Here is a 15,032-nt window from a genome sequence, read left to right on the forward strand (position 1 = left end):
CCATTGATCCATAGCTGGCACATGTTCAACAATGAGGCTTTTGGACAATACCTTTTCCCTCACAAAAAATATATCAAGCTCCATATGTTTTATCCTATTATGCAGAACAGGATTATGTGCAAGAGTGACTGTGCTGAGATTGTCACAGAGAAGTTTGGGAATGGAGATTTTGCAGTGAAGCTCAAGAAGAAGGGACTGCACCCATAGGATTTCTGCAGCAAGCTGGGCCATACTCCTGTATTCAGCCTCAGCACTAGACCTAGCCACCAATTGTTGCTTCTTAGACCACCATGAAATCAAATTAGGGCCTAGGAACACACAGGCTCCTGAGTAGAGCACCTGTCATCAGGGTCTGATGCCCAATCAGCATCACAGAACCCAAGCAAAGATAAAGGTTGATGAGCAGGAGCAGGCTGAATGAGTAATCCATGATGTAGAGTACCACTTAGGTATCTCAAAATCCTTTTAACTGCCTTCCAATGTTCTTCCAAAGGATGAGATAAAAACTGGCAAACCTTATTTACAGAAAATGAGATTTCAGGTCTGGTAATAGTGGCATACTGAAGTGCCCCCACAACAGACCTGAACTGAGTTGGATCTGGAATAGCAGCAGAGCCAACTTTTGACAGTTTACTTGTAGATACCATAGGAGTAGGCATACTATTTGCATTGAGCATGTTAACCTTAGCAAGCAAATCAGTTAAGTATTTAGCTTGAGAAAGAAAGAGTGAACCATTAGCCAAATGAGTAACTTCTATGCCAAGAAAATAATCCAATTTTCCCAACTGTTTCAGAGAAAAATCAGTATTTAATTTGCTGATCAGCTTGGTAATGAAGGGGGCAGAATTACCAGTGATGATAATATCATCAACATAGACCAATACCATTATAGTTAAGTTTGCAGTATGCAGCAGGAATAGGCTAGGATCACATTTGCTGGCATGAAAACCATGTTGCAGTAAAGAGCTCTTAAGCTTGTCAAACCAGGCTCTAGGAGCCTGCTTTAGCCCATAAATAGCCCTGTTCAGCTTGCATACAAGAGTCTTGTCAGGAGCTTCAAAACCAGGAGGTTGCTGCATATATACCTCTTCCTAAAGGGTGCCATTCAGGAAGGCATTGTTCACATCAATTTGTTGGATAGGCCACTTGTGTGTCACTGCAAGAGATAAGACAGTTCTTACAGTAACCTGTTTAACCACAGGTGAAAACGTTTCTGTAAAATCAGTACCGGCCTGCTGATGGAAGCCTTTAGCCACCAACCTGGCCTTATACTTATTGATGGAACCATCAGGGTTCTCCTTAACCCTGAATACCCACTTGCAGCCAATTGGCTTCCTAGAAACAGATGGTGATACCAAGGTCCAAGTCTGATTCTTCAACAGGGCCTGATATTCATCTTTCATGGCCTGAAACCAATGGGGAGAGGCCAAGGCCTGACCAACAGTAGTAGGTTCTACATGAGTGAGTAAAAGGGTGGGGTGAAGTTTAGGTTTTATAATGCCACTTTTGGCTCTAGTTTGCATGGAATGAGTATTATGGGGAAGGATAAAGGTTGGATGGGGGGCTGGTTCAGGGCTGGAATGAGCAACAGATTCAGGACTAGAAGAAGGAGAGATAGTACTAGCCTCTGCAATATCAGAGGTGAGAGGAGTGAGAGATGCAGGAGTGATAGGTGAGGTGATGGGATTAGGGGAGGCCAAAGACGTATTGCTGGGAGCAGGAGAGGTAATGCCGGAAGGTGTTCTGCTGGGAGAATTGAGAGCATGCCTAGGAGTAGACATAGAACTGCTGCCAGAAGCAGTAGTGGTAGCAGGGATAGAAATAACTTGATGGAGAGGAGCTACAGAAAGAGGACCTGCTGGTATAGACCAGGTAGAAGTGGGAGGAGAAGAAGATGTGGTAGCAGCAGGAGAAGTTGAAGGAAATAGAGAAGCATAAGGGAATCGTGTCTCATGAAACAAAACATCCTTAGAGATGTAGATACGACCAGTGGCTGCAAGACACTTATAGCCCTTATGGTTAGTGGAGTAGCCAAGAAATATGCACTCTTGGGATCTATAGTCCAGTTTATGAGTGTTATAGGTGTAACACCCCGATAATAATAAAATAATTATTTAAAATTGAGTTAATAATTATTTATTAATTTAATTAAATAATTGGGAATTTTATTATTACTATTATTTGTTGGATTATTATTATTATTATTATTATTTGGAAAATATATAAGTTGGAAATAAGAGAAAAGAGCCTCATTTGGAACAGAAGGGTTTTCACGTGAAAAGTTGAGAAGCTGCAGAGAAGAGGAAAAAGGGCAAGAGAAAAACTGAAGAGCACGGTTGAAGAACGGAAAAGCTAAAGCTTAGAATCGCCGGATTAACTCAGGTAAGGGGGGTTTATCGTCGATTAATGGGTATTATGGGATAATATGTCGTGGGTAGTGATAAGCCGTTAAGTTAGCCCTAATTGGAACTGTATATGCTGAAATTGATGTTGGTTAAACTGTGTAAAATCTGTAAATTTAATCGGTAGTTGTGTGAGTCTTGAATGTTAGACTAGGGCAAGAACCCCAACCAAAAACTTGAATCGGTACTACCAATTTACCAAAACAAATTGTTATGTTTAGAGATGGTTTCAGATGAGGAAACGGCCGGAAAAACCGGATCTGCGTAAGCTGACAGAACCCTGGAATAATGCAGAAAACTGAGTCTGCGCGCGAGCGGTCGACCATAGGGTCGGCGTGCGCTGACCCGTGAGGCATGCGCCGACTGCATGCGTCGACGCAAGGGACTTGTGCGCTGACCCGTGAGGCATGCGCCGACTGCATGCGTCGACGCAAGGGACTTGTGCGCTGACCCGTGAGGCATGCGCCGACTGCATGCGTCGACGCAAAGGAGTTTCGCGCTGACTCCCTCCAGTTGAGCAGAGTGGAAAAATTGGATTTTCAATGTGGTGTACATAATTGAGAGCTGACCTATGTTGGTATACGATGTGATAGGGAATTATACCCCGCTGTTGTGAGCAGTATAAGTATTAGTAGAGAGTGCTAATACTGTGTTTAATTGAATTGCATAATAATGATGTGTTGATGATGTATGATGGCATGCATAGTGATGTGAATGTATATGTTATGCCTGTGTTGTGAATGGACTGTTGTATGGCTTATATGTGTGAGCTTAGGTCCGTTGTGAATTGTTGTTGATGCTGCATTGCTAGATGATTAGCGTGCATAGCATAGCCTTCGGGGCTGTAGCTAATTCCCATGGTGAGGAATTAGTGAGTGAATCATTGTGGAGTTGTCGTTGATGTTTGCATACTAGATGATTAGTGTGCATAGTCTAGCCTTCGGGGCTGTAGCTAATTCCCATGGTGAGGAATTAGTGAGTGAGTCATTAGATCTCAACGAGTGGGACTAATGAGCTTAGTAGCCGTATCCGGAGGGATCGGTGAGCTTGAACTATATGTTCAAGAATAGTCGGTACCGCACGTGTAGAGTCTCATTGCATAATGAATGTATGGCATATAATATGAATGGATGTATTCCAGTATTATATGTGGGTGGTGTGTTGTGTTGTTGATGTTGATTGTGGTCGAGAATCTACTGTTAAGTATGTTGTTGGAACGGATATTGCTGTTGCTGAATGCGTAGTATGATTAGGGTGATTTAATGCGTTAATTACTTAACATTACATAATGTTGTATAATGCTTATTTATAGATTGAGGAACTCACCCTTACACCTATTTTTCAGGTAACGAGAAATGAATCGAGTAGAAGCTAATGCTTGGAGTTTAGAGTAGTTCTTATGGGTCATGCTCTGATAGATGTGACATCGGGAGGGGGTGTTTTAACTAAGTTGTTATTGGTTGTTGAATGATTTACATGTATTGTGTTACATGTTTTACTTGATGTAGAATTTATTCCGCTGCGAATTATGCAAAGAATCTTATTTTAATTGAATAAATGAGCATGACATGATAATATGATGAACGTTGAAAAAAAATGATTGTGTGACACCCTTCGGGGCATAATTACTCTGATGAATATATTGTTATTGTAATTATAATAAATTGGGGTGTTTAGAAGGGTGTTACATTAGTGGTATCAGAGCATAGTCGGTCGAGTCGAGTCGTAGTTATTCTGTTTCCCCTGTACGGGATAGGTGTTGTGTAACCCTATCAGTACTTATTGTTTTAGTTTGTTTGGGTTTCAGAATAGAGATGGCTGGAAGAGGTAGAGACGATGCTGCGATTGCTGAGGCTCTGGGTATGCTAGCTGGAGTACTTGGAGGGAATCCAAATGTTATGGGAATGGGAACTGCTCGTCAGTTGAGTGAGTTCCAGAAGAACAATCCTCCAATGTTCAAGGGAGCATACGATCCAGATGGCGCTCAGAAGTGGTTGAAGGAGATAGAGAGGATCTTCAGAGTAACTGAGTGTGCTGATAACCAGAAGGTCAGGTTCGGTACGCATATGCTGTCAGAGGAAGCTGATGATTGGTGGGTTGCTACCCGCACTGAGTTGGAATCCGCTGGGAATGCTGAGATTACTTGGGCTGTGTTCAGAGAGAGATTTCTGAGGAAGTATTTTCCCGAGGATGTCAGAGGAAAGAAAGAGATAGAATTCTTGGAATTGAAGCAGGGTAACCGGACTGTTACTGAGTATGCTGCGAAGTTCACCGAGCTGTCAAAGTACTATACTCCCTATAATGATGCTGCTGGAGAATTTTCGAAATGTGTGAAGTTTGAGAACGGGTTGCGTCCTGAGATCAAACAAGCTATTGGATATCAGAGGATCAGAGTGTTTTCTGACTTGGTTGACTGTTGCAGAATTTTTGAACAGGATTCCAAGGCTAGAGCAGAGAGCTATCAGCAGAGGGTTGATAGGAAGGGTAAGAATCAGATGGATCGTGGAAAACCGTATGCAGCTGGCAGAGGTTTTCAGAAGCAGAGTGGGATGAAGAGGCCTAGTGGGGGAGACTCTAGTGCTCCTGTTAAGTGTTATAGATGTGGTCGGGCTGGACATCGTGTTCATGAGTGTACCAGTGCTGAGATGAAGTGTTTCAAGTGTGGCAAGGGTGGTCATTTGGCTGCAGAGTGTCGGTTGAAGACTGTAACTTGTTTCAACTGTGGAGAGTTGGGTCATATCAGTCCACAGTGTCCTAAGCCGAAGAAGGAGAATCAGTCAGGAGGCAAGGTTTTTGCTCTATCAGGTTCTGAGACTTCTGCAGATGATCGTTTGATCAGAGGTACGTGTTATATTAATGGCTTTCCTCTTGTAGCTATTATTGACACAGGTGCAACTCATTCTTTTATATCCTTGGATTGTGCTGTGAAACTTAAGTTAGAGATATCTGAGATGTTGGGTAGTATGGTGATTGATACTCCTGCGAAGGGTTCAGTGACTACTACTTCAGTTTGTTTGAGTTGTCCTTTGAGTATTTTTGGTAGGGATTTTGGGATAGACCTTGTGTGTCTTCCTCTAGTACAGATTGACGTTATCTTGGGTATGAACTGGTTGGTGTTTAACCGGGTTTCTATCAATTGTTTTGATAAGACTGTGATATTTCCTGAAGTTGAGGAAGAAAAGAGTTTGTTTCTATCAGCGAGGCAGGTGAATGAGGAAGTGGCAGATGGGGCAGAATTGTTTATGCTGTTAGCGACTTTGGAGGCTAAAGATAAACTGGTGATTCGTGATCTAGCAGTGGTGTGTGACTTTCCTGATGTATTTCCGGAAGAAGTGAATGAATTGCCGCCAGAGCGTGAAGTTGAGTTCTCGATTGATTTGGTACCTGGTACTAGACCGATATCGATGGCTCCGTATCGTATGTCTGCTATTGAGTTAGCTGAATTGAAGAGTCAGCTGGAAGATCTGTTGGATAAGAAATTCATTCGTCCGAGTGTATCACCGTGGGGTGCACCAGTGTTGTTGGTTAAGAAGAAGGAAGGTACTATGAGGTTGTGTGTGGACTACAGGCAACTGAATAAAGTGACGATCAAGAATCGGTATCCCTTGCCGAGGATTGACGATTTGATGGATCAGTTGGTTGGTGCGAGTGTGTTCAGCAAGATAGACTTGAGATCTGGGTATCATCAGATACGTGTGAAGACTGAGGATATTCAGAAGACTGCTTTCAGAACAAGGTATGGACATTATGAGTATTCTGTAATGCCTTTTGGTGTGACTAATGCGCCTGGAGTATTTATGGAGTATATGAATAGGGTTTTTCATCCGTACCTGGACAAGTTTGTTGTGGTGTTTATTGATGACATTTTGGTGTATTCGAAATCTGAAGAAGAGCATTCTGAGCATTTGAGATTGGTTTTAGGAGTTCTACGAGAAAAGAAGTTGTTTGCTAAACTCTTTAAATGTGAATTTTGGTTAGAAGAGGTTAGTTTTCTTGGTCATGTGATTTCAAGAGGTGGTGTTGCTGTTGATCCTTCTAAGATAGAAGCGGTATCTAAGTGGGAAGCTCCTAAGTCTGTTGCTGAGATTCGAAGTTTCCTTGGTTTGGCCGGTTATTATAGGAAGTTCATTGAGGGATTTTCTAAGTTGGCGTTACCGTTGACGATGTTGACCAGAAAGGGGCAAGCGTTCGTTTGGGACTCAAAATGTGAAGAAGGTTTCCAAGAGTTAAAGAGGAGGTTGACTACTGCTCCTATTCTGATATTACCGAGTTCGTCGGAACCATTTGAGGTTTACTGTGATGCTTCATTGTTAGGTTTGGGTGGTGTGTTGATGCAGAATAAGCAGGTTATAGCTTATGCTTCGAGACAGCTGAGGGTTCATGAGAGGAACTATCCGACGCATGATTTAGAGTTGGCAGCTGTGGTATTTGTTCTGAAATTATGGAGACATTATTTGTACGGGTCAAGATTTGAAGTTTTCAGTGACCATAAGAGTTTAAAGTATCTGTTTGATCAGAAAGAGCTGAATATGAGACAGAGGAGATGGTTAGAATTTCTGAAGGATTATGACTTTGGTTTGAATTACCATCCGGGTAAAGCAAACGTAGTGGCTGATGCATTGAGTCGGAAATCATTACATATGTCTATGTTAATGGTTAAGGAATTGGATTTAATTGAACAGTTTAGAGATTTGAGTTTGGTGTGTGAGAGCACTCACAATAGTGTTAAATTGGGAATGTTGAAGTTAACAAGTGGTATTTTGGATGAGATTGGAGAAGGTCAGAAATCTGATATGCTTTTGGTTGATAAGTTGACTCTAGTGAATCAAGGCCAAGGTGGTGAATTCAGAGTTGATGAGAATGGTATTTTGAAATTTGGTAGTCGGGTGTGTATTCCGGATGTTACTGAGCTTAAGAAGAGTATTCTTGAGGAAGGACATCGTAGTGGATTGAGTATTCATCCGGGAGCTACGAAGATGTATCATGATTTGAAGAAGTTATTTTGGTGGCCGGGAATGAAAAGAGAAATTGCGAGTTTTGTTTACTCCTGTTTGACTTGTCAGAAGTCAAAGATTGAGCATCAGAAGCCGTCTGGGCTAATGCAACCGTTGGCTATTCCAGAGTGGAAGTGGGATAGTATCAGTATGGATTTTGTTTCTGGTTTACCGAGGACGAGTAAGAATTTTGAAGCTATTTGGGTGATTGTTGACAGATTGACGAAATCGGCTCATTTCATTCCGATCAGAATGGATTATCCGTTAGAAAGATTAGCCGAGTTGTATATTGAGAAGATCGTAAGTTTGCATGGTATTCCGTCGAGTATTGTTTCGGACAGAGATCCTAGATTTACATCGAAGTTCTGGGAAAGTTTGCAGAGGGCGTTGGGAACTAAGCTGAGATTGAGTTCTGCATATCATCCGCAGACTGATGGTCAGACTGAGAGGACGATTCAGTCATTAGAGGATCTGTTGAGGGCTTGTGTTTTGGAAAAAGGAGGTGCTTGGGATTGTTATTTGCCTTTGATTGAGTTTACCTACAACAATAGTTTTCATTCGAGCATTGGTATGGCACCGTTTGAAGCTTTGTATGGTAGGCGATGTCGGACACCTTTATGTTGGTATGAGTCCGGTGAGAGTGCTGTGGTTGGACCAGAGATTGTTCAACAGACTACAGAAAAGATTAAGATGATTCAGGAGAAGATGAGGATTGCTCAGAGTCGTCAGAAGAGTTATCATGACAAGAGGAGGAAGTCACTTAAGTTCCAAGAGGGAGATCATGTGTTTCTTCGTGTTACTCCGATAACTGGTGTTGGTCGAGCTTTGAAGTCAAAGAAGTTGACACCTCGATTCATTGGTCCTTATCAGATTTTAGAAAGGATAGGAGAGGTAGCCTATCGTGTCGCTTTACCGCCGTCGCTTGCGAATTTGCATGAGGTTTTTCATGTGTCTCAGTTGAGGAGGTATATTCATGATCCGTCGCATGTAATCCAAGTAGATGATGTACAGGTGAGAGATAACCTGACTGTTGAAACATCACCTATGAGGATCGAGGATCGAGAGTTGAAGCAGTTGCGGGGTAAAGAGATTGCCTTGGTGAAGGTAGCTTGGGGAGGGCCAGCAGGTGGCAACGTGACTTGGGAACTGGAGAGTAAGATGAAGGAATCTTACCCAGAGTTGTTCGCTTGAGGTATGTTTTCGAGGACGAAAACTCTTTTAGTGGGGGAGAGTTGTAACACCCCGATAATAATAAAATAATTATTTAAAATTGAGTTAATAATTATTTATTAATTTAATTAAATAATTGGGAATTTTATTATTACTATTATTTGTTGGATTATTATTATTATTATTATTATTTGGAAAATATATAAGTTGGAAATAAGAGAAAAGAGCCTCATTTGGAACAGAAGGGTTTTCACGTGAAAAGTTGAGAAGCTGCAGAGAAGAGGAAAAAGGGCAAGAGAAAAACTGAAGAGCACGGTTGAAGAACGGAAAAGCTAAAGCTTAGAATCGCCGGATTAACTCAGGTAAGGGGGGTTTATCGTCGATTAATGGGTATTATGGGATAATATGTCGTGGGTAGTGATAAGCCGTTAAGTTAGCCCTAATTGGAACTGTATATGCTGAAATTGATGTTGGTTAAACTGTGTAAAATCTGTAAATTTAATCGGTAGTTGTGTGAGTCTTGAATGTTAGACTAGGGCAAGAACCCCAACCAAAAACTTGAATCGGTACTACCAATTTACCAAAACAAATTGTTATGTTTAGAGATGGTTTCAGATGAGGAAACGGCCGGAAAAACCGGATCTGCGTAAGCTGACAGAACCCTGGAATAATGCAGAAAACTGAGTCTGCGCGCGAGCGGTCGACCATAGGGTCGGCGTGCGTTGACCCGTGAGGCATGCGCCGACTGCATGCGTCGACGCAAGGGACTTGTGCGCTGACCCGTGAGGCATGCGCCGACTGCATGCGTCGACGCAAGGGACTTGTGCGCTGACCCGTGAGGCATGCGCCGACTGCATGCGTCGACGCAAAGGAGTTTCGCGCTGACTCCCTCCAGTTGAGCAGAGTGGAAAAATTGGATTTTCAATGTGGTGTACATAATTGAGAGCTGACCTATGTTGGTATACGATGTGATAGGGAATTATACCCCGCTGTTGTGAGCAGTATAAGTATTAGTAGAGAGTGCTAATACTGTGTTTAATTGAATTGCATAATAATGATGTGTTGATGATGTATGATGGCATGCATAGTGATGTGAATGTATATATTATGCCTGTGTTGTGAATGGACTGTTGTATGGCTTATATGTGTGAGCTTAGGTCCGTTGTGAATTGTTGTTGATGCTGCATTGCTAGATGATTAGCGTGCATAGCATAGCCTTCGGGGCTGTAGCTAATTCCCATGGTGAGGAATTAGTGAGTGAATCATTGTGGAGTTGTCGTTGATGTTTGCATACTAGATGATTAGTGTGCATAGTCTAGCCTTCGGGGCTGTAGCTAATTCCCATGGTGAGGAATTAGTGAGTGAGTCATTAGATCTCAACGAGTGGGACTAATGAGCTTAGTAGCCGTATCCGGAGGGATCGGTGAGCTTGAACTATATGTTCAAGAATAGTCGGTACCGCACGTGTAGAGTCTCATTGCATAATGAATGTATGACATATAATATGAATGGATGTATTCCAGTATTATATGTGGGTGGTGTGTTGTGTTGTTGATGTTGATTGTGGTCGAGAATCTACTGTTAAGTATGTTGTTGGAACGGATATTGCTGTTGCTGAATGCGTAGTATGATTAGGGTGATTTAATGCGTTAATTACTTAACATTACATAATGTTGTATAATGCTTATTTATAGATTGAGGAACTCACCCTTACACCTATTTTTCAGGTAACGAGAAATGAATCGAGTAGAAGCTAATGCTTGGAGTTTAGAGTAGTTCTTATGGGTCATGCTCTGATAGATGTGACATCGGGAGGGGGTGTTTTAACTAAGTTGTTATTGGTTGTTGAATGATTTACATGTATTGTGTTACATGTTTTACTTGATGTAGAATTTATTCCGCTGCGAATTATGCAAAGAATCTTATTTTAATTGAATAAATGAGCATGACATGATAATATGATGAACGTTGAAAAAAAATGATTGTGTGACACCCTTCGGGGCATAATTACTCTGATGAATATATTGTTATTGTAATTATAATAAATTGGGGTGTTTAGAAGGGTGTTACAATAGGGGCGAAGAAAAGGAAAACAGGCACAGCCAAAGACTCTAAGATGAGAGTAATCTGGAGTTTTGTGAAGAAGCTTGAAATAAGGAGATTGGTGGGCAAGAGATAAACTAGGCAGCCTATTGATTAAATAAGCAGCTGTAACAAAGGCATGGTCCCAAAATTTGAGTGGTAAATGAGAGTGGGCTAATAGAGCCAGGCCTGTTTCTACAATGTGACGATGTTTTCTTTCAACTAAACCGTTCTGGTGATGAGCATGAGGGCATGTAAACCTATGAGAAATACCAAGATCAGTGAGAAATTTGGTGAGAGGTCTAAACTCACCACCTCCATCACTCTGCACAACCTTAATTTTACAGTTAAACTGAAGCTCAACCATGGTTTTAAACTGAACAAACTGAGTAAAGGTATCAGACTTGAGTCTCAAGGGAAAAACCCAAACAAACCTAGAAAAGGCATCTACACATGTCAAAAAATAGGAGTAACCCCCTGATGACTGTATGGGAGCTGGTCCCCACAAGTCACACACAACTAACTCAAAGGGTTGTGTATAAACAGTGGTGGATAGAGAGGTAGGCAGTCTATGGGATTTCCCTAGACAACAGGCAGTACATAGTTCAATTAGGGACCTGGAAGGGAGAGGAATGTGACAAGTTTAAAGCACTTCAGCAAGAGCTTGATAATGAGGATGACCAAGTCTTGTGTGCCATAAAGCATACTTGCTGTTAGACATAATATTAGGAGTAGGAGCAGAACTAGCACAAGTAGTAGAATAAACAAGAGGTGAAGTAACACAAGAAGAATCAATTTTATTGATTGGAATAGCAGTAGTACAAGCAGGAATAGCAGCACTGTTGGCTGTAGAATGCAGTAAAGTATTACAAGATGTACTAGGACTATAAGAATTTGATCCTAAAACAGCACTAGAGTTGAGACTAGAGGGAGGCTTGGGCACTTGAGAAGAGAGATTTTGGAACTTGTATAGACCATCAGCTCCTACAACTCCACGAAGAAGCACCTCAGAAGAAGCCTGAGATTTAACAAGGCAAAAATAAGGATGAAATTCAAAGAAAACTTGGTTATCTTGGGCAAATTTGCTGACACTAATCAAATTCTTGGTGATATGAGGAACAAGAAGTAAATTGTGAAGTGTGAGAGGTGTGTGAGGAAAGGTAGGGGAGGTAAAATTCATGGAACCTATAGAGTTGATATACAAACCTTGGCCATTCCCCATGTAAACTTGCTCAGAACCAGTCACAGAGTGAGCATCAGACACATTAGAAGAATCAGGTGTAACATGATGTGACGCACCTGAATCAGGATACCACCACTGGTTATTGAAGTTAGGATCTGCACTTGCCATAAACGCTTGTGGAAGAGAAGGTGTGGATGCAGCTGGTCTCGGCGCAGCATAGCCAAAAGATGGAGCATACACTGGACGAGTGTTCATCAGGAATGGATTGAAGGGAGCACGAGGAGGTGGAAACTGCATAGACGGAGATTGCGAATACCTGTGATAGCAGATTGAAGCGTCATGGCCAGTTTTGTGACAGATCTGACATTGAGGCTTACCAAAACGGCCACCGCCACGGCCAAACCGACCGCCACCACGTCCAGATCGGCCTCCTCTGGTGTTGTAATTGTTGTTCTCAGCATGAGCGGTCACGTGACTAGTGCCAGTCGGAAAAGACTCTGTAGTAGGCGCCGAAGGTTCCACCGGAGAAGACGAGGTTGACGACGGAGCTTGCGTCAAATTAACAGACACCGGTTCCGTGAGAATCGCTTTCCGATGCTTCTCCAAGCGAGATTCATGAGCAAGGAGACACGATTTGAGTTCATCCAAAGAGCTGAGATCTTCCTTACTATTGACAGCGGCGACGATAGAATCGTACTCCTCAGGGAGTGCATCAAGAACGATTTCAATTAGGTTTCGAAGGGGAACAGGATCCCCAATTGAAATCAAGGACTCATTGATTTCACGCACGCGCATCATGAACGATTCAATTGCGAGATTACCTTTGGAAAGACGACGCAACTCCGAGCGAAGCTGGCGTGCTTTCGTCGTGAGCAACGTGGAGAAGTAACGGTGAACTTCCGTCCATACCTGCCATGCGTGCGTACAATCAACAAGTTTCGGAAGCAGCGAATCGGAGATCGTGGAGAGAAGCCAGGTGCAGATGAGAGCATCTTGTTGCTCCCACTCAAGATACGCATCATTCACCTCACTGAGATTAGGATCAGAAGACGACGGCGATCGCTGAGGAATCACCGGTACTGTGACGAAGCGTTGAAGCTTGTGGCCACGAACAACACCATCAATTTGTTGTTTCCATTGCTTGAAATTTTTATCATCAAGCTTTACAGAGATCAGATTTGAAAGCTTGATGTGAGAGGAAGAAAAGACGCCGTCGTTGCGAAACGGTGACGCCATGGATGAGGGTCACTGGATCGGAAAAAAATGAGCTCTAGATACCATGATAGAATATCATGAGAGAGAAAAAATAATATTCTGTATTATATGCAGTATTAATACAGTGGTGGCTCTTTATATATAGAGCAGCTAGCACTAACTGAATACAGCTGGCACAGCATACACCACTAACTACTATATACTCTATTAATGTGAATCAGCCCTATAATTATGTCTGATGAGCTTCGTCAAAGATAGAACCACACAAGCTTTCGCAAAAAGAAGCTGAAGCCAATATTGAACCTTGCTGACCTGGTTGCCCACCAATAAATGGACTGGAAAATAGTCTGACAGTTTTTGCGCTTTATGAAAGTGCATATGAATGTAGTTTCAACTACTTAGGATTTATCTCCTTAGCTAAATAAATGTAATTATGGTTGAAACTGCTGCTGTTGGTAGTAAGATCTTGTTGATAAAAAAAAACTTGCTGCTAATGAACTAAAGATGAGGTTAAAAACCTTACTCAATGCACTTAATCCAAACTAAGACACTTTGAGATTTTCCTGGTTATCAAGGAGCAAGTTTTTCGGCTTTAAATCGTGATGGAAAATTCCCTTGTTATGGCAGTAATCGACGACATCAACAAGATGCTGGAACAATTTTCTTGCCTCACATTCATTCAACTTATCGGCGTAAGACATGTTATATAACAATTGAACTCCTGATACATATTCCATCACAATGTATATTTTTGTCTTTGTACCAATAACCTCATGAATTCTAACAATATTAGGATGATGTAGGAGTTTCATTGTTCTAATCTCACTTTGTACCTTATACTGAAGATTGTTTTTCAAGACCATATTCTTGTATATGACATTGATTGCTACCTTCTCACCATTGTTGTGCAGGGGTTACATCTAGCGGTTTTGACTTTCTTCTTGAGGAGGAAAGAATCTTGTTTCTTGAATTCAAAGAAAGAGGTACTTGTTTTGGTGTTTTCATTTTTGTTTTGACATTGTGCTTATGATTTGGATAAATTTTCAATAGGTCTCTAATAGCATGCAAAATGATCAATGTCAAGTACCTGGTCCTTGAGATGAAGGTAGATATTGTTGAGATTTTTGAGGAGCAGATGATGCTTTGCTACACGGGATCTAATACTGCGCTAGTTTGAGGCTCATCGATGCTTGAAAGTTGCAGACCTGTCAATTCAGACAACAAAGCTCTATGAACACCACCTATGCCGGCTTCAGCGATCCCAAATCTGATATAATGCTAGGTTTTATCATGCTCGATACATTGACCTACAATGCAAAAACTGATAGGTAATGTGCCTGGACAAGTTACTTTAACATCAACAATTATTGGCTTTAGAGCTGACAATTTCAAATTGACAAACTGATTATAACCGAACCACTCTTTCGATGTCATTCTCAATTCCTCGGATGAATTTAACCACTGATATCAAACAATTTCTGGTTTTGTTACATGATAAGGCACCAATTATTGACACCCTTTCCTAACGAATTCTTGTTGGACACCAAGCTCTGAAGGAAATCCATAAGAAGCCATCAAACAAACTTTATGTAACATTTTAATTTTAATTTTCTATAAGGGACACATGTGTGACTGGTTGATCATTCAGTACCTTCTGTTGTTCAACAATTGTAAAAGGCATGTATCTGCAGCAGGTAGCAAATAACAACCCCATAAATTGCAGTGTCGTAGAAGGAAAACTGGACACACATCTAATTTCAAGAGCATCAATAAGCCACTACATTTGAAAACTATCTCTGCATGATACAAGACAACCGCAACTTCCAAGAGACCATCCCTAATTCTTTGTGATTTGGAGTTCAATATGTAAGATTTCATTTTTCCTAGTTCAATTAATGGAAGAGAATCAGTTTTCACAATCTTGATTTTTGCATGAAGCTTCTTTTGGACTTCAATAGTTTTGCATGAACTCTGAACAAACTCCAT

The 15,032-nt window shown here is 41.5% G+C and overlaps 1 protein-coding gene across 1 annotated transcript; it reads right to left on the reverse strand.

Moving 5' to 3' along the window:
• Positions 1-13,588: 13,588 nt before the first annotated feature.
• Positions 13,589-15,032, reverse strand: LOC127136183 (pentatricopeptide repeat-containing protein At5g21222). Its single transcript, XM_051062775.1, has 3 exons — positions 14,698-15,032; positions 14,211-14,313; positions 13,589-13,885 (listed from the first exon to the last, which is right to left on the reverse strand). Exons 1-3 carry the CDS (start codon positions 15,030-15,032, stop codon positions 13,589-13,591), a joined length of 735 nt encoding a protein of 244 aa, XP_050918732.1.

Source organism: Lathyrus oleraceus, chromosome 4 (genome assembly GCF_024323335.1).
Source record: "Lathyrus oleraceus cultivar Zhongwan6 chromosome 4, CAAS_Psat_ZW6_1.0, whole genome shotgun sequence".
NCBI classification, from domain to species: Eukaryota; Viridiplantae; Streptophyta; class Magnoliopsida; order Fabales; family Fabaceae; genus Lathyrus; species Lathyrus oleraceus.